Source organism: Acipenser ruthenus, chromosome 5 (assembly GCF_902713425.1).
Source record: "Acipenser ruthenus chromosome 5, fAciRut3.2 maternal haplotype, whole genome shotgun sequence".
NCBI lineage: Eukaryota > Metazoa > Chordata > Actinopteri > Acipenseriformes > Acipenseridae > Acipenser > Acipenser ruthenus.
In genome coordinates, this window is record NC_081193.1 from 39,864,971 (window position 1) to 39,891,197 (window position 26,227).

The 26,227-nt window shown below is 37.7% G+C and overlaps 1 protein-coding gene and 1 long non-coding RNA gene across 6 annotated transcripts in view; one reads left to right on the forward strand and one right to left on the reverse strand.

The window, feature by feature from the left end:
- The window catches only part of LOC131737128 (uncharacterized), a 21,101-nt gene extending 4,354 nt beyond the window's left edge, over positions 1 to 16,747 (forward strand). Inside the window, exon 3 of the long non-coding RNA XR_009328703.1 lies at positions 16,282 to 16,747. This is a non-coding gene — a long non-coding RNA (uncharacterized LOC131737128). The remainder of the gene's footprint in view (positions 1 to 16,281) is intronic.
- LOC117403038 (bcl-2-associated transcription factor 1-like) lies at positions 5,633 to 26,223 on the reverse strand. 5 transcript variants are annotated; one of them, XM_034004882.3, is made up of 12 exons: positions 26,092 to 26,221; positions 24,708 to 24,862; positions 21,230 to 22,123; positions 20,175 to 20,864; positions 19,908 to 20,080; positions 17,500 to 17,605; positions 15,636 to 15,699; positions 15,110 to 15,294; positions 14,290 to 14,455; positions 12,782 to 12,934; positions 11,159 to 11,371; positions 5,633 to 6,756 (listed from the first exon to the last, which is right to left on the reverse strand). In XM_034004882.3, exons 2-12 carry the CDS (start codon positions 24,809 to 24,811, stop codon positions 6,751 to 6,753), a joined length of 2,754 nt encoding a protein of 917 aa, XP_033860773.3. In that variant the 5' UTR covers positions 24,812 to 24,862; positions 26,092 to 26,221; the 3' UTR covers positions 5,633 to 6,750. The 5 variants fall into 5 exon arrangements, 2 of the variants coding, with proteins under 2 accessions (XP_033860773.3, XP_033860774.3); XM_034004883.3 differs by lacking the exon at positions 12,782 to 12,934 and having other exon boundaries at positions 26,092 to 26,222; XR_004544530.3 differs by lacking the exons at positions 5,633 to 6,756; positions 11,159 to 11,371; positions 12,782 to 12,934 and adding an exon at positions 14,852 to 14,992 and having other exon boundaries at positions 14,318 to 14,455; positions 26,092 to 26,223.
- Positions 26,224 to 26,227: the final 4 nt, after the last annotated feature.

The window sequence follows — 26,227 nt, forward strand, 5'->3', positions numbered from 1 at the left end:
AAAGTAAAATAAAACAAAATCAATAAATGATAGTGTCATAGCCTTAAAGTCATCAATTTGAAGTCATAATGCATTGCAAGTGTTATTAGGGAATGTTTTGTTGTATTTTCAAGCACTTCACTGTGCTGCGCTGCAAGGTTTGGAGACAGCGTTTCTCAAGAAGCTGCGTGTGACATCAGAAAGACCGCAGCCAAGAGCAGCCGGTGCAGCAAGCTCTGGGTAACAGAAGGCAACCAGAATCTCATGGGACATAAAGACAAGCATGTCATTCTGAAATGCCTTCCTTAAACAGTACCCAACTATCAGAAAAATGTTGTGTAGTGCTTTTTATATAGATTGTATATATTATATTTTTAGTTGAGACTCTGTTATGTGGAATGTAATAAACGAGAACCAAAACAGTGAGTTTTTTTCCCCTTCACTATACAACGATTGTTTTAAAGTGTTTAAAGTTAAATTTCAGTTTTCGTTTGCATGTTCAGCTACAAAAAGGCACAAGTAAACCTCATGTTATTACTTTATGAAAACATGTCTATGGCCACTGTTTACTGTGGAGAAACAGCAATGGCAAGGAATAAAAAAAAAGAAATAAAATGCAGTGTCAACATTATGTACTAATTATTTCAGGAATAAACAAAACAACGTCTAACTTGAACTGCTATTTGGCATCCTTTGTTTTGTAGTTAATTCACCGGGGTAAAGTAAGTCCTACACAACTTATTCTTTACTCCAGGGATATTTTTCTATTTTAACATGTTACATATTGTAAGGTCTTGCTGTAAAATAAAGGCACACATACAGGGGCCGCGGCCATGCCCCCTGCCCCTGCTGCTATGCTGTGTCTACCTGTGTTCACAGCAATATAATGGCTTTTATTACTTTTTGAAAAACGAACGAATATCTGAACGAATGTTTAAATTATGAGCGAATATCCGAACATGAAAATCCATGTTCGTCCCAGCAATAGCTACTGGTATTACCATTTAAACATGATAAACACATAATCAGAATGATTAAACAAATAATCCATAAGATTGTTTATTTTGTTTGAGTGACACTAACACAACCTAATAAATTACTCTGCTATTATCTTGCTGAGCACACCGATGTAATTTTGTACTTTAAAAAGAAAAAAAAAAAAGATACAATTGCAAAACGGCGATTTAGCAATTTGCGGTTTCCGAACGGGACAAAAAATGAAGGCTGTTTTTGCTCTACTTCTTTCCCCAGAACATTAACTAAACTATGCACAAAATGCTTACTTGTGCAAAAGGACCGAGTCCAGCAGTTGTTCAATTTGAGGTTTAGCAAGCGAACCAGACTCGCGTTTGGCAAACGTCCTTAGGTGGACTCTGTACGGTTTGATTCCCAAGCAGACTTTGTTGTTCACTTCACAGCAAACCCTCTAAACAGACCCAGTGTGAACAGTTTCTTTTTAACTTTGATATTTAGATGTTAAAATGGCATTAGACAGGGTTAACATTTTTCTCATGGAATCTAAGGAACTACCTTGCATACATTTTTAGTTAGCATGTTTAATTTTCTTACACCAGCATGTTAGTAGAAAAAGGAGCTGTAACGAATACAAAAGTTCCTGCTGTGTTTGACTAATTTACTTGCTGTATACTCTAGTATTTGTTCAATACTAACGAGAATGCAGTAGCTGACTTACTAGCTTGTTTTGTAGTGGTGAAATCAATTAAGAAATCTGTGCGTTAGCAAAGGATGTGTATAGTTTTAAATTCACCTGTTAACAACAAAGCTGCTGGGACTCCAGATGCTCCCAGAAGAAAAGCAAAATCACAGCTTTTTATTAACAGTTCAAAAGAGAAGGCCAAATCTGTCACTCTTCACATCCAAGGATTGGACAACGCAGTAAGATTGTTCTTCTGATTTCAATGTTATACTCGCAACCTTTGATATTATAAGTGTGCATAACATAAATAAATTAAACTAGCTTTAAGGCCTGATTTGTTTTTCTGCCAATTTGTAGGATAATAAAGGTATTTGTGAAGAAGCTTTGTTAAAAGTTAAGGGAGTAATCAGCTTCACGTTCCAAATGGCTCTTAAGAGATGTACTATGCGGATTTGTTCTGATCTGGCAGTAGAGGTAATAAATTAAATCAACCATTTTCTATCAGTCTGATTTATTATCTTATTGTTATTAGTATGTGTTTGTGTGTATATATATATATATATATATATATATATATATATATATATATATATATATATATATATTTATATATATACACACACACACACACACACACACATATATATACAGTATTCACCCCCCGTCAAAGTTTTCACATTTTGTTGGCACCTGAGCGAACTCCACAACGTTTTCAAATTAGACTTTACATGTAGAATCTACACAAACTACTCCACATTGATAAAGTTAAATGCATATAGAATATAAACAAGTAAGATTTACAGAGAAATTAGTGAAATGGTTTCAGCCTGTGTGTACTCAAAGTGGTAGATAATTTCAGTCAGGTATATAAAGACTTTCAAGCTGCAACTCACATAGTGATCCAACAAAGCAACCATGAAGACCAAGGAGCTTTCAAAACAAGTCAGGGATAAAGTGGTAGAGAGGCACAGAGCAGGAGAAGAGTACAAGAAAATTTCAAAGGTGCAGATTATCCCACTCAGCACAGTGAAGTCCATCATTAAGAAGTGGAAAATGCATCATACCACCCAGACACTACCCAGATCAGGTCGCCCTCCCAAACCGAGCAGCCAGGCAAGCAGGAAACTGGTTTGGGATGTCACTCTGAAGCTAACAATGACTTTGAGAGATCTGCAAAGTTTCTCTGTCTGAGATGGGAGTCAGTGTTCACACATCAACAAGCCGGTCCCTACACAAAGCTGGCCGGTATGGACGGGTGGCTAGAAAGAAGCCATTACTCAAAAAGCCTCATCTTAAAGCAAGTATGGAGTTTGTGAAAAAGCATGTAGATGATACTGCAGACATGTGGAAAAAGGTTTTGTGGTCAGACGAGACAAAAATTTAACTTTTCGGTCTAAATTCCAAGCGTTACATCTGGCGCAAGCCCAACACTGCACATCACCCAGTCAACACCATCCCAACTGTCAAGCATGGTGGTGGCAGCATCATGTTATGGGGATGCTTCTGTTCAGCAGGGACTGGGAAGCTTGTCAGGATAGAGGGGAGAATGGATGGTGCAAAGTACAGGCGAATCCTTGAGGAAAACATGTTTGAGTCAGCCAAGACTCTGAAACTGGGGAGGAAATTCACATTTCAGCAGGACAATGACCCAAAGCACAAAGCCAGAGCCACACTGGAGTGGTTGAACAAGAGAATTAATGTTCTTGAGTGGCCCAAAGTCCTTACTTGAATCCAATCAAAAGATTGCAGTCCATTGACGATCCCTAACAAACTTATCAAAACTGGAGCAATTTTCCCACGACAAATGGGCAAAAATTTGACCATCCTACTGTACAAAGCTAGTAGAGAACTATCCAAAAATACTCATAGCAGTAATTGCTGAAAAAGGTGCTTCTACCAAGTACTGACTTAAGGGGCTGAATACTTATGCAACCAGTACATTTTATTTTGTACATTTTCTTTGTAAGTTTTGCTGACATTTAGCCTCCTCCTAATATAAGTGTTTAGTTTAATCACTACTGCTTTGAATAAAAAAAGTTTGTTTGAAAAACTGTGCATAGATTATTCGTAATTCAACAAAATGTGACATTATTTGTAAGGGGTGAATACTTCTGCAAACCACTGTATATTAGTTTATACCATGTGCAGAACATTTCCATATATGACCTGCTTGGGTTTCATATCCCTGGTGATTGGAACATAATGTACGCACATGAAGTTATGGGTGTCACACTATAGTTTTGCATTCTAGAAAGCTGGTAATATTGTTATTGAGAGTACTGGTATATGGAGATGTGTTTGTCACTTAAAAGTTGTGCATGTTTGTGCTTTTTCTGATGACTTTAATGTAGAGCTGAGGCAAGGGTTGTATGTTACTCTTAATAGTTGTTTCTTACCTTTTTTTGTATTGTTTTCACAGTTTCTGCAGCAATAGTTGTTATGTTATATAAACTTGACCTGAAAACCACCTGCCTCCTCAAATTAACCTTCTTGTATGGGCGTCTACTCTATCTGTCATCTTGAGTAAACCTACTCATTAAATCTGTGCTTTTGCATTTGAAGCAAGTTGTTTCTGACAAACCTTTTCATGCTTCTTTTTTTTCACTTCACTGGCATCAGCTATCGCAGCTACTAAAGTATTAAAGGCACAACAGCTTGTAAAAAATGAAACTGGAGAAGCGGTAAAAAGGATAAATGTAAACCCAACTTTTTTTTGTTTAAGTGTTTCATTTTATCATATTTTTGGTTTTGTAGGTTTTAATTCCATTTAGCACTACAAATACAGAAGTTCCGGGAAATTGCAATTTGCCAGATTATCTGCTTGAAGATGAGAGTCCAGAAAAAAGAGGTTGGCAAAGCAGTTTCACAAACTAGAGAAAAACAAGATGCCAGTGGAAGTTGGCTGAATGCTTCTGCAGGCTTCCTTACTAAAACATTTTATTGGTGAAATATGATCTTAACTTTCTTGTTTTTATTTTCCCCAGGCTCTGGTTAGAAATGCTTCCAAAGAAGCACATAAGTTCTACAAGTCCAGAGAAAATAAACAAACAAAGTAGTTTTCATTTCTCAATTAAAATCCTTCATGATAAAAGGATTATTTGATGTGAATAATTCCAACTGTCTTTTATGGCTATTTGCCATTACAATACTGTTTGCTAAAATACAGCAACTGCTTTGCAGAACAGGATTCCTCTTTGAGGAACGTTTACTAATAATTATAACAGCATGCTTGTCAAACCTGTTTGCTTGGGAGGGATGAGTATTTTCTCAAATGTGTTTATTGTTCAATGTTTTCTATTTTTATTATTTTGTGGGGGTTTATTATCAGATTACCACTCTTGTAAGTGTAAAAATGTAATTTATTTAGGTTATTTCAGTAGATGGTATAATCAAAATAATTAAAAAAAAAAAACATGCTGAACTTCTATTTGATCCTTTCTGTTGTGTCAAAAGGTTTTAAAAGATTGAGAAGATAGTACTTCTAGATAGTTATGAACTAGAAATCTACACTGGGTTAATAACTAGAACCACTAAACATGTTAAGGTCTGGGGAAGCACCCATTTTTTTCTGGATCCAAACATTAGTTGCACATGAATGATATATGTTTTTTCATTTATATCATAAAATACCAGTAGTTTACTTTTACTTAAGAGTAAATGCATAGAATCTATACTTTTCATAAGTATTTTTCACACCACAGGTGTGAAAGATACTTATTTCTTCACAATTTCTTTGCACAATAACTATTGAGCAATGAGAGAACAGCTTCCACCAGGTTGAAGCAGTACCAGTGACAGAGGAAAAAATAATACTTGCCGTTGAAAATTATCCAGTGATCATCCCAATTGTAAAAATAATATATGGAAATCCATTTCAAAAGAGAAAAATAATATATGGAAATCCATTTCAAAAGAACTGGATAAACCTGGTATGCATGATTTATTGCTATATATGTTGAAATACCTTCAGATAAGACACTCAATTTCCACATCATAGTTTTGACAATAGCAATTTAATAGTTTTATCTGTCTCATCAGATGTGCATGGTCATGTCGCCCGATGGAAAAAAAAAAAAAAAGGCATCTCATCTGGTGTAGAGCTGCCTTCATACTTTTTAGCAGCCCACTGGCAAGATTTGGATTGTGCTTAAAAAACAAACAAAAAAACAGATGCTTAACTATCTAGCCTTTCATCAAGTGGTAATGTCGGTGTGACAACCAATTTTTTTGGGAAGGAAATGTAAACCGTTCATTGGGTAGTGCATACAAGGCTGCATCTCCTATATTTCAGTTTTTTATTCATAGTTCACCCGTGTGCAGTAGAACAAAATTACTTGTTTGGAGGCATACCTAACAAATGTACACTAGTAACTACATAAATTGCATGTGGCACAGAATCTCAAAACATGCTTATGCACAGGCACGTCAAAATCAGTTACCTTCATGGTGTTTAAAATCGAGGTTCGCATTGATAAATACTAAAAGAAACTCAATATATTCCATGACTAACATTTCACCTAGCACTTTTTTTCCCAATGACTGCAAAAGACACGAAAAAGACTTCCAGTTGAAATGTTTGTCATTGAGTTTAAGTTTCCTTTAGTATTTCTAAATTTACTAGTATTGAGTGTTTTACAGTTGAGTGATATGCTTACATTGACCTCATAGGTAAAAGATGCAAGACTTACAACCTTGACATCAGTTTAATTATATATTTAAAATCTTAAATTTCCAATGCCTGTACTAACAATATGTACCATTTTAACAGCACATACCAATAAACAAGACCAGTAACTGTAGAATGTTTTACTTAACAGATAACGTTTAACATTGAATGCAACCACTTAAAAGCTAAAATAGCATTTAAAAAGTTCATTTTTCACAAAAGCTTTAACTAAATTTAGTGTCTACTGTTTAATCTTTTGGTTACATACAATTAAGGTTCAGCCTAGTATGCTAACAAAGAGACTGATGTATTCCAAAATTTTGAAAAAAATAAAATCTCACTAAAATGCTAACATTCATTTAAACAAGTCACATTAATAATAAAAAAAGGGATGATCAATTCTTAAAACAGCATGAGACTTCACACTCCCTTCTTCCACTGGAGCTAGTTATTCCTGAAAGAAAAATGTTAAATATTTAGTTTTGCTTAAGTAGTTTCAGCAGTTTATATTAGTGCTGGGACAAACATGGAATTTTGATGTTTGGATATCCATGCGGGTCAATTTGACCCATTATTTGGATTTAAAATGTTAATTACTCTTCTGTTGTAAATCGTATGTGTATGTCTGTTTTTGACCTTTCCCAAATATATGAATTAAGTATCATGATAGTGTTTGAAAGCCAGAATCGCAAAAATGATAGTTATAAACAGTACTACCTAGAACCGCCACGTGGGTCAATTTGACCCATGCATTACAATACATGTTTTTTTTTTTTTTAATACAACGTAAGATATTCTATTTTTTTGTTTTTTGTAAATGCAGCAAACAAGACATGCCCCTCCTCCTCTAGCACACGTTCTTTTTTTGTATTTCAAGCCTTTCTTTCTTTGTAGACTGACTAGGAGACAGAGATTGCTATGATTGTGGATTTGTACAATGCACCAAGATGCCAACTCAGTGAAGGCCTATGCTTTATTTCTCAACGCACCTGGGAGACATTAATCATTCGTTTTGTTCCAGAAATGCAACTGGGAATATATCAGAAGGAAATATTTAGTCTTGAAAGTATTCATTTTGATTGGAATATGGCAAACCAAAATGATAGGTAGGAGAACAACGTATGTGCCTAATATGAAACGTATTTTATAAATACTTTTTTTTAAATGTTATATTGCTTTTAGAAAAAAAATATTTCGGTTTTACAGGTTTCTATATACCAGTTTACACGTGTTGACACAATAGTGTTCAATGTAACTGTGTCTGTGTTTACAACACAGCTCCTGGATGCAGGCACAGAGCCTGTATGCGCTGTACATATATTATTACACCGTGTAACAATTTATTTTTTTTTTTTTTTGGTTCCTGGGTAGTAAGTGTTATTTCCTAATTGCTTATGCCTCAAAAGTATAGAAAATGGCTATTATTCCCCACAAACTTTGCTTTTGTGACCAGGACAGTGATATTTTGAAATTTACCTCTTTCCAATGAGAAAACAGGCGAATTTGTGTCTTTTCGTTCACAAAGTCAGAAAAAAACAACATATCCAAATTAACATGTATTTATACTAAAGTAATACAAAAATGACTACAAAAGATTTAGAAGCGAGTAGTTTTTCGAGATTTACGATTATAATGTAAATCACTTTCACGAATCAGCCCCCAAATGTAGTATCCCATCATGTTCTCGTTATACTGTCCTTCAATGACAGCTCATCCAGGAGCCTCAAAGCCGTGCTGCTCCATAATGGTAACAAGTACCCGTCTCTTCCCCTGGCTCACTCGGTGCACCTCAAAGAGGATTACAACAGCATCAAGACCTTGCTGGACGCCTTGAAGTATGATGAGTACGGCTGGGACCCCTGGAAGGTGCTGATGCCACCACTGCACATCAAATTGGGCCTTATGAAACAATTTGTCAGAGCTCTAGATAAGGAGTCGGCAGCCTTCAAGTACCTTCAAGACTACCCCTAAGCTGTCTGAGGCAAAGGTCAAAGCCGGTGTCTTCGTCGGACCACAGATAAAGAAGATCCTGGCGTGCAATGAATTCCCCAAGAAGCTCACTAGTAAGGAGAAAGCGGCTTGGAACAGCTTTGGTCGCAGTGGTTCGGGGCTTCCTGGACAATCACAAGGCCGAAAACTATGTGGAGTTGGTTGAGACTCTGGTGAAGAACTACGGCACAATGGGCTGTAGGATGTCCCTCAAAGTCCATATCCTTGATGCTCATCTTGATAAATTCAAGGAGAACATGGGAGCATACTCGGAGGAGCAAGGCGAGCGCTTCCACCAGGATATACTGGACTTTGAACGCTGCTACCAAGGACAGTATAACGAGAACATGATGGGAGACTACATTTGGGGGCTGATTCGTGAAAGTGATTTACAGTATAATGGTAAATCTCGAAAAACTACTCACTTCTAAATCTTTTGTAGTCATTTTTGTATTACTTTAGTATAAATACATGTTAATCTGGATTCATATGTTGTTTTTTTCTGACTTTATGTGAACAAAAAGACATAAATTCGCCCGTTTTCTCATTGGAAATAGGTAAATTTCAAAATATCACTTTCCTGGTCACAAAAGCAGAGTTTGTGGGGAATAATAGCCATTTTCTATACTTTTGAGGCATAAGTAATTAGGAAATAACACTTACTACCCAGGAACAAAAATTGTGTTACATAGTGTTATTATTATTATTATGATTTATTTCTTAGCAGACGCCCTTATCCAGGGCGACTTACAATCGTAAACAAATACATTTCAAGTGTTACAATACAAGTAATACAATAAGAGCAAGAAATACAATAACTTGTTCAAGTGTGTGATATATTTACCCGTTTACACCTCTCTTGAAACATGTATTATATTTTTTCACTGTTTGTAGTTGTGCTGTTTATGTGCTCATTTTGAAAATAAAGCCTTTTGTGTTTAATTTTCCATTTAAACAGTGTTTCTGCTATGCAAATGTTAGATATGATGTTTATGAATAAAACTTTTGAGTTGTATGTCTTTCATTTTCATAACGAAGCAGTTTAAAAATGTCTGGGTCAAAATGACCCACGTGGCGGTTCTAGGTAGTATTAAAGCCTTTATACATAACCCTGATGTAAGAATGGGTTTTGAAGGCCTTACTTTTCATTAGTGAACTAACTATAAAACAAAGGATGCCAACAGTTCAAAAAGAAAAAAAAAATCTTGTGTGTACTTTGACAAACAGAAGTTTTTTTTAATTCTGTGCCATTGTCGTGTCTTTGCAATAAACAAGTGGCCATACACACATTTTCATAAAGTAATATTACTTTTACTAATATTACTTGAATAAACAGAAGTGAAGAATCAGACATTCTACAATACAAAAATCAATAAAATATTTACTCTTTGTACAGAAGAGCCCTAGGGCCATGCGAAAAAAAAAAAAAATCAATTTGACTTTGAAACTCAATATTGTAATTCTACACCTAGACCTACACTACAAGCTAGGTCTGGGGAAAAAAATGGAACAGGTAGAACTCAGAACTTTTGCCCACATCACTGCTGTCTGAAGCCTCAAATTCACTGCATCGTGTGTTAATGAAAGTATAAAAGTTATTGTATTTCTTGCTCTTATTGTATTACTTGTATTGTAACACTTGAAATGTATTTGCTAACGATTGTAAGTCGCCCTGGATAAGGGCGTCTGCTAAGAAATAAATAATAATAATAATAATAATAATAATAATAATAATAATAATAATAATAATAAAAACAGACTTTTCTCGTATAAAATCGTTTTCCTGCAAGTATATCAGCCTTAGTCTCTTGGAAGACTGAAATCTAGAAAGATGGATTAGAAACACAATTCTGCTTAACTGGAAACCTCAACACACACACTGGGTTTACACTGAAAATATTACATTTACATTTAATGTCGACTTGACTCTCATCTACCTAGACCTATGTGGTCAATTACAATGAACAAATAGTAGTGTACGAACGGGTTAGTATGGAGGACATTACTAATGATAGTCTGCAGTCCTGAGTCTGCAGGTTGGGTTTTCAGATGTTCACAGTTGCAACAAATGTATCAGTTGTCTGCCTCATAGGAGCTGTTCGCATTGTCTGCCTCATAGAGGACTCTTCGCAATCTTCGCATTGAGTGTTACAGAAATCAAACTGACACCTATATCTCACTCGCTTCAGTGCTATTTGAAAACGTTGCCTACTCTAAAATATGCCTATTGTGGATGTACAATTATACACAAAATACAGAATGAAGAAAAATTTAACACAAGAGATTTAAAACGACAGTTGAAATATGCAGTACTCCTCTTACTCTACTGCCCCAGCCCATACTGCCATTTCCTATACACCAAGTATAAATGATCAGTTTGACCCTGTGGTCTGTACGATATTTGAGGATCAGCTGATCCCGAACTGTGTTCCCTGTGTTTTTCATTGCAATTAGTACGGAGTTGGGGATGATCTGCAGATAGTACTGTATTAGCTAACACTCAATTTAGTACATTAAGGACTACATTTTCAAGTGCACTGCAATTGACCAAGTTAGTGCATATTCTATTATATTTAACAAAAAAAGAAAAAAGGAAATAAGTAACAACTAATTATTTTTATCGGAGGTATGACAGCACTGTACCCAAGATAGGACTAGTCACTGTTCAAACAGCACTAAACTAAAAATCACAGACCACACCGTCCTTCATGAAAAAATAAATAAAATGCACAAACAAAATATCATACAATAATTACAAACCAAACAGAATTATATTTTAGATACAACTTGGGCAACTGTTGCAGTGCATAAAGGGTGTTAAGGACCTGTTACATCACATTCCTATTCTGCCCCATTACACTCTCTACCTTCTCGTCTTTGCGTTTGTCCTTCCGTTCTTCATTGTTTTCTACTTCCTCTTCATCTTCTTCCACATTTCCCTCACACTGATACTTATCATGTGTCCACTTGGGACTGCTGCTAGACTTTTTGAAATTGAACCGCCCTCTGCCACGCTGAAAGGTGCCACGTCCCCTTCCTCTTTTGGCCCAATAGTCAATCCCGTCATCTCTGTCATCATGCTATCATAAAATATAAAAATATATTTTTAATGGTAAAATAATAAAACCACAGGTTGCCAACCCAAGTGCCTGATTTAATGACTAATTATGGGAACTCCAGAGTGTGTGTGTGTGTGTGTACGCAACTAGGTTATATTTCTAAAATCTAATTTAAAGCAAATCTAAATCTATAGAAACTGAATAGAATGGGAGAGCATAGAAAAATAATTTGCTTAATTTTGATGTACATTTAGGGCACTTTTACACCTAGTTCACTTGCAAGTGATTCGAATTTCACAGTAGAAAATAAATAAATAAAATCAAGCAAACAAGCTTCTTTTTAAGTGAATTCAAATTCACTTGTTTGGTTCACTTGCAGCTTCATCCAGAACACAGTTCTATTGGTTTCACATGGCACTTTTTCAAAAGCATTCTGCTCTTGCTGATTACTAGAGTGGAAGTTCTCTCTGGGGGGAAAAAAGTTTTCCATCATGCCCAACATGGAGAATACTTTACGTCATGCGCTGTTGTCCATGCTCTTTTGGTTGATTTGGTGCTTACAACATTGAAATCATTACCGAAGACATGGAGCATGCCGAGAGTGTAACGTATTTGTTGGAAAAACACTGTTCTTTTGAGGCTGGTGTTTAGAAGACGTTTCAAGCAAAAGCAAACATCATTATTATTATTAATAATAATAATAATAATAATAATAATAATAATAATAATAATAATAGCAGTTTGTTGTGATTGTTGTTAGCGTGACAGTGTGGTGAGATACAGATGCAACAGGAAGGAGGAGCTGGTTTACTGGAGTTAGGTTAAGCAGCGAAAATGCAACACTAATGTCTGTACCACTTTGTTTTAGCACAATGTTTCCCCTGCAAGTGTATATGGTGCAATTATAATGAAGCCTGATGCAAACATGTGCTAAATATTTATTACTATGTTCATTTCATAGTTTTCCTATGACTTTTCTGACTTGACAGTTTTGCTATTATGCTTAAAGAACATGCATGCTGCAATAGTAAATCTCAAACACTGGTATTAATTTAGCATCATTTCACTGTAAATCAGCTCCATTGTATTTTTTTGTGATGTGCTGTTTTGTAAATGTGACATTATTGTCGGCGTGTATGTGTCATTGTATTGTGTTTCGACAAGCCCTGCGTTGAGTATGTGCCTCAGTGGCGAGACACTTTTTGGTGTTTGCTGAAGTAAGTCACTTCCACGACTTGTTTCACTGTTTGGAGTGGTTAGTTTCCAAGTGACTGGTTCTCGGAGGTTTCACGTATAACGGCAAGCGAACCAAACTGCACTTCAATCCATATCAAAGGGTCAAACAAACTAGGTGTGAAAGTGCCCCACTTCAAGATGCATGGTTTTGACTGGACCCTAACTATACTTAACATTTTCTAAAATGATACGCACCAAAAAATATTTTTTGCTCTTTGGAGTATATTCAGGATCCCATTCCTCTTCCTTTGGTCTTTTCTGGAATGGTACATTAGGAATACTGGGTGCAGCATTCTGCCCTAAAAAGACCCCTCTGCCTCTTCCTCTGCCTCCTCTTATCCGAAATTGCTAAACATACATAATACATGTTAAGTAAAATGTACTTATATTGAATTTTGTTACATGTTAAATAAATATTTAACAAAAATAATGGTACCATTGTTTGACTTCAAATACATTTAACCCTTTGCGGTCCATTGTCGGACTGGGTCCGACATTGCAATTATTCCTCTCGGGTCCTTTGTCGGACTGGGTCCGACATCATTATAGCGACGCAAAAAACGGGTTTCTAGTCATTTTTTCTCCGGAAAAAGCCGAGAAAACCATTCAATTGCCGAGTGGGAGCGACAGGAGCCAAGACAAGTTGAAAAAAAAAAAAAAAGGCGTATCTCATGAAGTGTCATACATGCCCTGGTATCAGATAACGGGGCGGTCGTAAGTAAACAAGCTGGCTGCCTGTGAATCAGCGCACAGAGAACATGGACATTTGCAGAGCTTTTTTGAGATGTTATAGTAATAAAATAATGACTTGGATCGCATTATTGAGGAGTTTGGTGATAAAACGAGTTATCAGGAGATGATTGATCGGTATGTACGACATATTTTTATTATTATTTACTTCTTACATAGAAGAAAGCTATAGCGAACGAAAGGGTGGGGCAGCGCTGGAGATGCCTAGTGAGTGCTTTGTTGATATGCAGGGCCATTTAAACCCGTTTGACTGTGGAAAAAAATACTTTTAAACAGCGCGTCTAAAATTAACTGCGCGTGTGAAAATTAATTAGACCTGACGTGCCTGACGCGCAATTAATAAATGGACTGCAAAGGGTTAAGGTCAAAGGCTTACCAGTACCAGGGTGCATGTTCTAAATGCCTATAATTTTCACATCACGAATACGCTGGCTTTGATTGTTTAGTGCTTTGAACAGCTGCTTTCAAAGCCATCCAGTGGAACAACTAATTTCTTCATCTTAAAATTCCATCTCTGGAATTTCAAAGCACACTTACCACGGTCTTAACTAGCTGAGTTCCGTTTAAAGAAATACAGTAAACAGCAAACTACATTTCCTCTGAGCAACAGACCGATAAGTTATTTAATGTTATTAGTTAATAATAAGTAGCATTAGTTGAATTTAGCCTGTCCAAATGTTTATAAATATAGATAATATTTTATGAAACAATTTGTAGCAGGTTTTTTTAATGTTAAATCAGCTACAACATTTAAAACACATTCTGCCGTGGCTATAAATACAAATACTAAATTAGAGCCATCCATGTCATGGAAAATAACCACCATATATACATGTATGATATGCATCCACAGCAGGGATTAAAAATGCATTATCCACCAAAATTTAAATTCAAAGACTTGGGCATCGAATTTCTGATTTATGTGAGGAATAGTCGCAGATTTAGATACTTACGAAAGTTCCCCTTGCCCGATTTCCTCCATGATAACCTGCATAATCTTTTTGTTCATGATGGGACTTGTATTCCTCGTCCCTTTCTTTACGGCTATCCTTATCTTCCAGTGGCACAGAAGAGGAGGATGACGATCTTGAATGGTCTTGCTCTTTGCTTTTGTGCTTGCTACAAGAAAATAAGAAGTAGAGCCCTTTAGAAAGAAGCTTTACTTGCATTCTCTGGTTAATTACACCTTTAAATTGCATGAATAGTTAAAACCACATTTGCATAAAAGTCACAAACCATTTTAACCTTTTTTTAATAGAAAGAATTGTATTAATACAAACCAGGGATCAGTTGTTCTTTTAGCGTACAGTATACTTTTTGTGGTAAAGTATAAAATACTTTCTGGTGAAAAATCTCGATTTTATGACTGCACACACTCAGTTTAAAACACAATTTAAACGAGCATCTAAATAAATCACACATTAACAGTAATTATTTCAAATTCAATTACAACAGGACAACAAAAGAAAGAAAAAAACCAATGCAATATCAAGCATTATAAACCGCAGTTCTTACACATTAAGTTTAAGAAGTGCACTGCAATGAAGTCCAACCTCTTGCTGTAGTCTGGATTATATGACAGTTTATTATGTCATTTTTGTTTGCTAATCCCAATTGTCCTCATCCAACATAAGCCGCAAGAAAGACAATAGATTACTGCTGTAAAACAAAACGTTTGTGTATAAATATTGCAAACAAATGATCAAGAAAAGTATTAAAGAAAAGTGTAAAATTTCTTAAATTAAACCTGCAAAGTGAAAGATAAATGCCTACCTTTCATCCTTGTAGGACTTGTAATCTTTGTAGTCCTTGAATTCTTTGCCCAGTTTGTCCATGTTACGCGACGGGCTGGGTTCACGAGAACCCCTCGAGTCGTCTCGTTCCCGGCTCCTCTCCTTTCGTCGACGATCAATGTCATGCCTCAAATCAGCCGAGTCACACCTTGATTTTTTGTCACCCTGTTGAAGGATTACATGTTGAACCTCAATACCCAGTACCCTTTTGACACAATCATCCCATGCTGGAAGATTGTGGAATTGTAATTCTTGCATAAAATATGTATTTAGGTAGTGAGAATATGTTACAAGCAATCTACCTAATCCCATCCCCATTTTAACATATTGGGGACTACTTTAATGATAAAAAACAGAGTTGGATTTATTGGTTACTAAAAAAAGCTAAAAGTGGAAAGATGTCAGCAAAACGGAAGGTTTAGAAGCTTCTGGGCAAGATCCACCACTCTTTAGATCATTAAAATATACCCCACCCAGTGTCAAGCTATATTGGGTGACTAAATTACCTTGTGACCTTCTTCCTTTAATATTCTCTCCTTCTTAAAAACACTGGGGGAGACGTCAATCCTCCTGTAACAGTAATCCAAAAAAGAAATAAATACTCTTAACTTCTCAGTTCACTTACATTTACTATCCACAGCCCCAAATCTCTTTACCACAAAACTGAATCCACTGACAATGAAGAAAGACACAGGTGAATAGGGCTGGGTATCGACAGTGTATTCACGATACGTATTGCAATATGAGAGCCACAATACGATGTGTATCGCAGCTCCCATGCTCAGTGTTAGTGAAGTTTGACAGCACATAACAGACAGCTCTTATTACATGTTGCAGTTTATTTTTCAGTAAAAACAAGTTTAAATTGCAGCGAGTTGGTTCTGCTTTTTACAATATTAAAAATGGTCCACTTTTTACACAACACTCGCTGACATTTGGTCACTGTTACAACTGTTGCGTGAAACTAGGGTTACACCGTATTCTGCTGGTATTGATACAGCACCTATCTAAGCTTATAAGCATTTGTATTTGATTAAATAATTATTATTATAATTATTATTATTATTATTATTATTATTATTATTAGCTTATTTGTTACCGTCCTTCTCATGCTTCAATTTATTAAAACATTATTATTTGTTTATTTAACAGACCCTTTTATCCAAGGCGACTTACAGACGAGGGTGTGTGACCTATGCATCAGCTGCATTCACTTACAACGTCTCACCCGAAAGACGGAGCACAAAGAGGTTAAGTGACTTGCTCAGGGTCAAACAGTGAGTGAACCGGGGACCTCCTGATTACAAGCCCTTTTCTTTAACCTCTGGACCACACAGCCTCTCCTTAAAAACACTGGGGGTGACACCGATCCTACTGTAATAGTAATCCAAAATATGTGATGTGTTTTTTTCCCCCCCTCACAGACCGACGTCCTAGCGCATTCATAAATATTGACACATGCTTCTAAAGAGAAAGGCAGCATTTTTACGTAACTGGCACCAAGGCGCCTAACCCCGAAAAAAACTGTATACACTTCATTTCTTTTGTCGCATTTGCAGTCTGGAGCCCTGCAAAAAAAATAAAAAATTCTTGGAAACAAGTTTTTCAAAAGTTTGGAATCTGACAAAAAAGAAAAAAAGAGAGTTCTCTACATGCAGATTACTTTTAAAACAAATATAACAATTTTATATTTTGAGTTTTTTCTTGAGGTACACTCAGTGATCTACATGTTCTCATTTGAGTGCACTTCAGCAGCAGAGAACAGTATTTCAGCAGAGACTGGTCTTTGGAATGCACAGGTAACGCTTTGCTTCGCACACAGATGTTGCACATATTTTTGAACGATTGAATGTTTCTAGTGCAGCTTGTGCATGTCGAGTTATCATACCTTCCTGAGCTGACGCCGCCTACATTGCGATAGCGATGATGTGCTGTTGATTTGATGGTGTCATTGACACTCTTATTGGTTGTATTCCCTGAATACTTGAATCAAGCCTTTTACACATTTTGCATACAGTGCAACTTATTAAAAAAAAGAAAACCGAGGAGAGTCCACACTGGATTTTAAACCAACCGGCGCAGGTCGATTTTTGCCGTCGCCCTGATGAGATTTCAACATCTGTTTCACTCAGCTGCCGGCAAAAACACTTGACAAAAACACTTCACAGTCATTGGTAGGTGAGGCTGCTAGAGTACATGCTAATAAATTATATTCTCGAATTATCAGTGTAGACACATGATAATTATGTCTACACTGTGAATCGGCACAACCCTACAGGTGAAACCAGCACAATACAGCAGAGTCCAATATTTTTAACCTGTCACAACTCAGTGTGGGATTTAAAACTTCCAAACACAAAATGTTGTTACCTGTGGATTTCTGGACTGTTTGGTCTGGCTTCATGCACTTCAGCAGCTTTCTGATAGACAGTGAACCGCTCATGGAGGGTCATTCCTGTTGACTTGAAGTAATGCTCTGTTGGTTGCAGAGGAGAAATACTGCCCAGTTAGTTAATTCCACCTATTTACACAGTATTTCCAATCTCGACAGGGGGTTATGCAGTAGACGAGTTAAGGAAAGAGAACATTCAAGAAACCTAGCAGAAGACAAAAGGCAGATTGATTAGCCACTGCCTTTTCCAAAGCAGAACTTCACAAAAAAAGAATATCAACACTGAAACCTACTGTATGTTCATATTCTGAAACACACAAGTATTGTATTGCTTTATTTTTGAAAAGCAGACAAAACATTAGATTAACACGAAGCAAAAGCATCATGTTTTTATTTAATAGCAGTACCTTTAAAACAGTCCCATCAATTTTAGTTATTAATTTAAGCTATGTTATTTTAAATTCACACAGTATGTTAAACACCTGTCAACGATCATCCGATTTAGATAACAAAAAACTGCTATTGGTATAAATACATCCATAACTTCAAAATGACATGGTAAAGCATCAGTGCCTTTATCGGTGGAACAAAATATAAAACCAAGCAAGCTATCAAAACTACAAAATTAAACCAATGGCTTAAATTCAGATGATCATGTTAATAAGCTCTTCACAATCGGATATACATGGTGATTATAAAGCAAGTATTTTGCTTATTTTTAAGGTTACCTTGACACAAATTCTGCCTACATAAAGCAGTTCAGGCAAAAACGTAGGGCCCTTAAGTTGACAAACTTACTGCATAAACACCCTGTATAGCAAATTCTTAAATAGCAACTTATTGGAATCAGAAGAAAAGACTTCTGTAAATATTACCAGTTAAAGCAGTGATCTCCAACCTTAAACAACAGTTCACAAACAGACACTCAAATTCTTCTATAGATTTTTGTTTGACAGTACCGTAAATAACAAAAATAGTTTTGAGACTGAAGCATTTAAAGTTTAGGTTTCAAAACATAAAATCAGCTAGCAGACCTATCTGTATTTTTGTATATATATTTTTTTTTTTAATTACCAGTACTACAGTATGTGCTTGCTGTCAGCCAACAATATACGACTCCAAAAGCATGTCGATAACTGAGTATTTTTTTTTTTTAATTTAGTGTGTCCAATTCTAATCCCCCCCCCGATTTTCTCCCACTTTGGAATGCCCAAACGCTTTTCTCCTCACTGCAGCAATTCCAAACATGGCTCAGGAGACCCGATGATTCAGTGGGCGTCCTCTGATCCCAGGGCCAAGCCAACTTTGTTTTTCACCCAGGAACCCGAGAGCGGATGTCAGCGAGCTACCGACCTCTGGAGGACAAAGGCCAGCCCTGCAGGTGTCTGCTCTGAGCTCGCTGGGCGTCTGGCCAGAGCGATGGAGAAACAGTCCCTGCTGGTTTTACCTCCCTAACCCACAGGCGCCCCAAAGCCAATGTGACGCTCTCTTTGGAGTGCCCACCAAAGACCGGCCTACTTTGCACAGCCAGGACACAAACCTGCGCTGTATGACTCACCCTACGCAACAGCCAACTGCGCTTCTACCAGGTGAGCCACTTGGGAAAGAATATTCCGCAATAAATAATGCAATATATATCTGGACACACAGGTTGGAGAACACAAATAACATTGGGAATTATTTTTTTCTGAAATTAAATAAAAAAGCGCTCTGGTTTTTCTTGTTAACAAATGACATCCATATTTCAACTTACCGCCTTGTTTCCAGAAAATGTCTCATAACCAATCACTAACACTTGAATCAGTCACTACAAGTGTAGTGCCTCAATCAAACCCAACATGGAGGTAGAAGAATTTTGGAGCTAGTAAATGAGATTTTATGCCAGGAGCACAGAAGCTTCAACTTTGCCTGTTTTTGCATCTGTATCTTTCAAGTGCAATTACATTTTGTAACATAGAACTTGGCATTTCAAAGCACATTCCAGGACTGCCATGACCTATTTATAATGAAAAAGAAATCATCACTGGGCGTTTTCAGCTCTTTACACAATGAGCTGTTCTACATTTCCACTTCTGAAGTGCAGCATAATGAAATACCCCATTCTAAAACTAAGCAGATTTGACAGGAGCACTGCATTAGCATTAAAGCAACTATATTTAAAACCATGAGGTGAAATTAAATGTAAATTAGTGATATTTGATTTTGAAAATGAGCATTACATGGCACTTTAAAAAATATTGTTAAGATAAGTAATCCTAAATAAGTTGTACATAGAATCTTGACAATTAACAATTACAATTAAGATTAAGTTATTTTTAAAATAACTTACAGAAAGAAAAATAATAAAGCAGTATTTATTAAGCAACAAACTGTATTTGTAACATACCCCTTACATGGTGAACCAAGGACACAATATGCTGTATAAAAGACTCTGCAGAACTTTTGTACGTCTGAGGCCTCTTTATGTGGTCAAAGATGGAACGAAATCCTTGCTCCCTCTTGACAGAATGGACGAGCGCACTTGCAAGCGATCTGTCACTTGCCATGGAAGTCCCCGGGCTGAATTAGGAAACAAAACAAAAACAAGAGACATATATAACAGACTTGGTATTTCTCATTCAAAATGTGCAACAGGTATTAACAGCATGCTTACCTTGGATCGTCATACACCATTTTGACCTCAGGACGACAGGCATCATTGCTGACCATTTTTACCCTAGGTGGGCTTTCATCTCGAAGCAATGCCTTATCCCTCATGTCAACAGTCTTTTGCAGCAGACCACCATGCTCATAGAGGTCTCTGAGCTTGTCAGCCTTGAGCTGCTGTGGGGACACTATGTCTCTCTTAATGGTAATTTTCTCAAACTTTTCTGCACTCTTGCCCTCCTCCTCTGCATACTTCTCTTTATTTCCACCTAGCCTGTCCGGCAAATAGCTTGTATCCTTAAACTTGTATGACCTGTCCTCCCCAAACCTGTCATAATCTCTCTCTGCTTTCGATAATGTTTTAGTTTTATACTTGCCACTCTCCTCCTGGCTGTCTAGGTTCCAGCGGGACTCAACTGCATAACTCTTAACTTGCTCTACCTGACTGGTCACTTTGAACTGATATGGCTGCCTATAGGCTTGAGACTCATCCTCCTCTTCTACTTCAGGAGAGTCACCCAGGAAAGGCACTTTTTCACCCTCCTTTTTACCCCCCAGATCTAAGCCTCCCTGCTCAGCCCACTCTCCGTCCCTCTCTGCCCTGCCTTTCTCTTGTATTCTGTCCTTCTGGGCATCTTTCTCCCTCCCGTTTCCCCTTTCGTGTAGGTAAACTCTGCTCCCTTCCTCTTCTGTGTACCTGGTAATACAAATAAATACATTAAGAGTTAAAATCATTTCCCAGCAACAGAAGTCCCTCAATACAGCAGCTTAGAAAATATCAAACATGAACCTGGCTGTGTTTAAAGTTATATGACTATACATGGATTATCTAGGTTAATTGTTGTAAGCAAGTTAAAAGATCAAGGATAGGGCCTGCTGGATGATTGATAAAAAAAAAAACTAACAGTAAAATTGCCCATGAAAATGATTGCAAGAAAGAGAAGTAAGCTTTACCGAGCCTCAAGTAGATAAATAAATGTGTAAAATACATTTTACTGAATTGTTTGTTGCGCTACTGTTTGTTACTGAAATATAACTGAACAATATTAACATAATAATCACCTTTTGAGGTACTTTCCAGCTTTTGGGAGATTCTGCTCATCACTGTTAGGGAAAAAAGCTCTGCCGCTCTGGCTGGCAGAGAAGGCTTTAGCTGGACTCCTCCTGGGGGAGGTGCAGTAGAGGGGGCTGTCATGGGAGGGGCTGTAGTGCCCCAGAAGACCATCAGGGCTGTGCTGCAAAGAATGTAACCGCTGTGAAGGTAAGGAGGGGGGGCTGATTTTGGAGGTGACCTGGCGCGAGACAGTGTCAGAGCGCAAGGAGCTCTGGCTGGGAGGGGTGGGGGTGGGACTGCGGTGGGAGCGGGGGCTGGTGTCATTGTAGGCAGCAATCCCTACCCAGCTCTCAGTGATGACAGCAGGGGCCCTTTTGAGATCAGACAGCGACTTGGAAGAGGCGTTGGCTGCCTGTTCGCTTTTAGCATCCCCCTTCTCCTCCTCCGGCTGCCTGCCTGCCCCCTCGTCCTTGGTAGGACCCCCTTCCAATTTCTTGCCGGGCTTGTCCTGGGAGCTCCGCTTCTTTGAGGGGACGGGGGACCTGCTGCAGCGGGAGGAGGAGCGGGAGCTGGAGGACCTGCGGGACAGGGACGAGCGTTCGGAGTGGTGGGATTTGCTTCGAGACCTTTGTGAAGCAGATCTGCGTTTTGGGGTCCTGGACCGAGAGCGCCCCCTTCTGGGGCTGCGGGAGTAGCGCCGGTTCTGCCAGTTGGGCCTGAAGCCGCCTCGGTGTTGAAAGCGCCCACCACCCTGATGATAGTAGCCTCTCCCCCGACCACGGAACCCATAGGGGCGCCTCATCCCTCTGTTCATGCGGTAATCTCGTCGATAATCTCTGGGGTAATTACGCTCACGTTCTCGACTTCGGGAACGGGAGTACGATCTGGATCGAGATCTAGAACTAGAAAAAAAAATCATCTTGTTTTTCAATCAACCAAGGTAGACTCATTCCATATGAATCAAGTTTATAAACATGGCAGAGCAGTTTAGCTATGAACAGCAGACAAAAGTAAAAATCTCCCCTGTGATAGCCAACACTGGCATCATTATTTGGTATAGATCTTTTTTTTTTTCTTTTTTTTTTTCTTTTTATAAATTTAGTTGTTGCCAATTATTTTTATTATTTTCTCCCAATTTAGAATGGCCAATTATTTTTTAAGCTCAGCTCACCGCTACCACCCCTGCGCTGACTCGGGAGAGCGAAGACGAACACACACTGTCCTCCGAAGCATGAGCCGTCAGCCAACCGCTTTTTTCACACTGCGGACTCACCATGCAGCCACCCAAGAGCTACAGTGTCGGAGGACAACGCAGCCCTTGGGCAGCTTACAAACAAGCCCACAGGCGTCCGGCCAGACTACAGGGGTCGCTGGTGCGCGGTGAGCCGAGGACACCCTGGCTGACCTAACCCTCCCTCCTCCTGGGCGACGCTCGGCCAATTGTGCGCCACCCCCTGGGAGCTCCCATCCACGGTCGGCTGTGGAATAGCCTGGACTCGAACTTGCGACTTTCAGACTATAGAGTGCATCTTGCACTCCACATGGAGCACCTTTACTGGATGCGCCACTCGGGAGCCCCTTAGATCAAATTTTTTAAATAGACAAAAACATGTAAATCATAGTATTTAGGTATTAATTCTCTGGATCTGGTAAAACTGGAAAGTAATACAATCCAGTATCTACCTAATATATAACAGATGCCTGGTAGACAAATATATACCCAAACAGCAACAATCTATTACACCGTGTAACAATTTTTTTATTTTTTTTTGGTTCCTGGGTAGTAAGTTTTATTTCCTAATTGCTTATGCCTCAAAAGTATAGAAAATGGCTATTATTCCCCACAAACTTTGCTTTTGTGACCAGGACAGTGATATTTTGAAATGTACCTATTTTCCAGAACATTTCAGATAGATTCAGTGCTGAGTAAACTTGGAGTAACTTCTAGAACTTTCCAGTAATATAAATAGTAGTATAAATACAGGGGCCTTAAGCCCACCAGTTCAGTTTAGTTCCAGCTGCCTAAGTGGATACATATCTGCATTTTTCTGAGATGGCATCAAGTGGCTGCAAGCATCCGGCAGACGCATTTTGCTATGTCTGCGGCCAATTTATCAAGACAAGAGCGAAAAAGTACTCTGTGGAAGCACCTGCTAAGATGTGTGAGGCCTACAAGACATATTTCGGCATGCCTGTCGGAGATCAAGACAAACCCTGGGCACCTCATTTCACCTGCGAGCACTGCAAAAAAACTCTGGAAGGTAAGATGGACAATTGTTGCTCGGAATTTTATGTTATAAAATTTGTTAAAATGTTTAAAATTGTAAAAGTTTTTAATTTTAAAATGTTTTACAATTTTCAATGTTATTGAAAAAATATATCATATATGAAAAATGTTGCGAGAATCTCTTACACATTAGTCATGGGTGAAATAAATATATTTTTGTAGGATGGTACAGAGGGGAAAAGAGAGCCATGAAGTTCGCTATCCCAAGAATTTGGCGGGAACCCACTGACCACTCAAGCAACTGCTACTTCTGCATGGTGGACCCTTCCAAGCGGACCGAGTTCTCTGTGGGGAGGAACAACGTCAAGTGGGAGCCACTGGTGGACCCCCGGAAGGTGCTGATGCCACCACTGCACATCAAATTGGGCCTTATGAAACAATTTGTCAGTGCTCTAGATAAGGAGTCGGCAGCCTTCAAGTACCTTCAAGACTTCTTCCCTAAGCTGTCTGAGGCAAAGGTCAAAGCCGGTGTCTTCGTCGGACCACAGATAAAGAAGATCCTGGAATGCAATGAATTCCCCCAAGAAGCTCACTAGTAAGGAGAAAGCGGCTTGGAACAGCTTTGTCGCAGTGGTTCGGGGCTTCCTGGGCAATCACAAGGCCGAAAACTATGTGGAGCTGGTTGAGACTCTGGTGAAGAACTACGGCACAATGGGCTGTAGGATGTCCCTCAAAGTCCATATTCTTGATGCTCATCTTGATAAATTCAAGGAGAACATGAGAGCGTACTCGGAGGAGCAAGGCGAGCTCTTCCACCAGGATATACTGGACTTTGAACGCCGCTACCAAGGACAGTATAACGAGAACATGATGGGAGACTACATTTGGGGGCTGATTCGTGAAAGTGATTTACAGTATAATCGGAAATCTCAAACTACTCACTTCTAAATCTTTTGTAGTCATTTTTGTATTACTTTAGTATAAATACATGTTAATTTGGATTCAAATGTTGTTTTTTTCTGACTTTATGTGAACGAAAAGACACAAATTCGCCCGTTTTCTCATTGGAAATAGGTAAATTTCAAAATATCACTGTCCTGGTCACAAAAGCAAAGTTTGTGGGGAATAATAGCCATTTTCTATACTTTTGAGGCATAAGCAATTAGGAAATAACACTTACTACCCAGGAACAAAAATTGTGTTACATAGTGTATTAAACCATATTTAATTTCCTCAAGCATAATTTTCCAACAATTTACCTGTATCTCTTTTTCCTTGAACGTGATCTGGTGCGAGATCTTGAGCTAGAGTGAGACCCAGACCTTGACCTTGAAGAATGTGAAGGGGAGTTGGATCGCACCATTTTTGCTAGTTACTGGTGCCTGACAGTCAAACTGGTATGCTTCACTTCAACCTTGGGGAAAAAATTAAGATATTACATACAAATCTGTACAGGCTTTTATTTTAACAACCTAATTTTAATATCTGAGATAATTCGGCTTTTGTGTTGCTATGAATGCAGTTGTCCTATTTGCAGCCTATAGATCTAATGAAGAACCACCCATTCTAAATAACTATCCAAGAGTAAATACAGAATACAGGACACCATGGTGCATTTCACCATCCTAAAAACAACTGGGTGTGTGCCAATTAGAAAAAACAAATGTATTTATTATTATCATTTAAACTTGCTTAATGTATTACAAAGGTTTATTTTATGGCAAAAGCTTTAAAAATGTGTGTGTGTATAATGATTTTTATACATATATACATATAATACTTATATATATGTATGTATGTATGTATGTAAAGTATTGAGCATACCAATCAATCCTGAATTATGCTACAGCACTATGCAGTTGGTGGTCAAGTGGTTCTTGAAATATAAATTGCTTCAATTTATTACTGGTTTATTCCAGCATATAAAAATGTATTTCACCACATTGTCGTTTTAAATTAACAAATGAGGCAATTATTAAAATGAATTAAATCATTAATATTACAACCCCAAACTGAGGTGTATTTATATATATATAAAAAAAAAAAAACTTTTATTAAAACTGTACTTTAATTGTGCGTTCTCCACCCCACTCTACTTTTTAGCACCAGCTCTGAACCACACAGGTACAATAAAATGTATTGTGTGATATTTTTGTGGTACCATTTAAAAGCACCCCAACCAAACACTAGAAAACGCATGTGGTTCAGACAGAAGACAACATAAGTAACACCGCCTCCTGCCTCTGGTGAATCTGCACTGTAACAATCAATTTACGCAATAAACACCAGTGATTTAAGTAGCGTTTACTGTTCCTTTTTCACTTTATATATATATATATATATATATATATATATATATATATATATATATATATAATCTCGATAACCGTACGGTTATTGCAAAACTTCACAAAAAAACACAATAAAATTATATATATATATATATATATATATATATATATATATATATATACATTTCACAAAAATATATGCTACTGCACCGCCAGTAACTCAACCAGTAAACTGAAACTAAATGAAGAAGGCCATTTTGAGAACCCTCCTCTCCTCGCTAGAATTTATTCCAGATATTTAAAACAAATTCTACAAAAATTAATTCTGACTAAGTATTAGATTTGTTCTTACCTCGCCGAACCTTTGATGGTGATTTTTAGTTTAGTTATTTTTTTCTCCTCGTTTTCTCATCTCCCAACGCCTTACTCCGCAGACATTTTTTTTCCCCGTTCTTAGACGAAGCAAGGGGTCAAAGGGTGTAGCTCAT

Coding starts and splice junctions, on each gene's coding strand:
- LOC117403038 (XM_034004882.3), bottom strand. CDS start 24,811: ATGGTGCGATCCAACTCCCCTTCACATTCTTCAAGGTCAAGGTCTGGG. Junction 20,865..21,229: donor GCTGGAAAGTACCTCAAAAG/GTGATTATTATG, acceptor TTGTATTACCAG/GTACACAGAAGAGGAAGGGA. Junction 20,081..20,174: donor ATGGTGTATGACGATCCAAG/GTAAGCATGCTG, acceptor TTCCTAATTCAG/CCCGGGGACTTCCATGGCAA.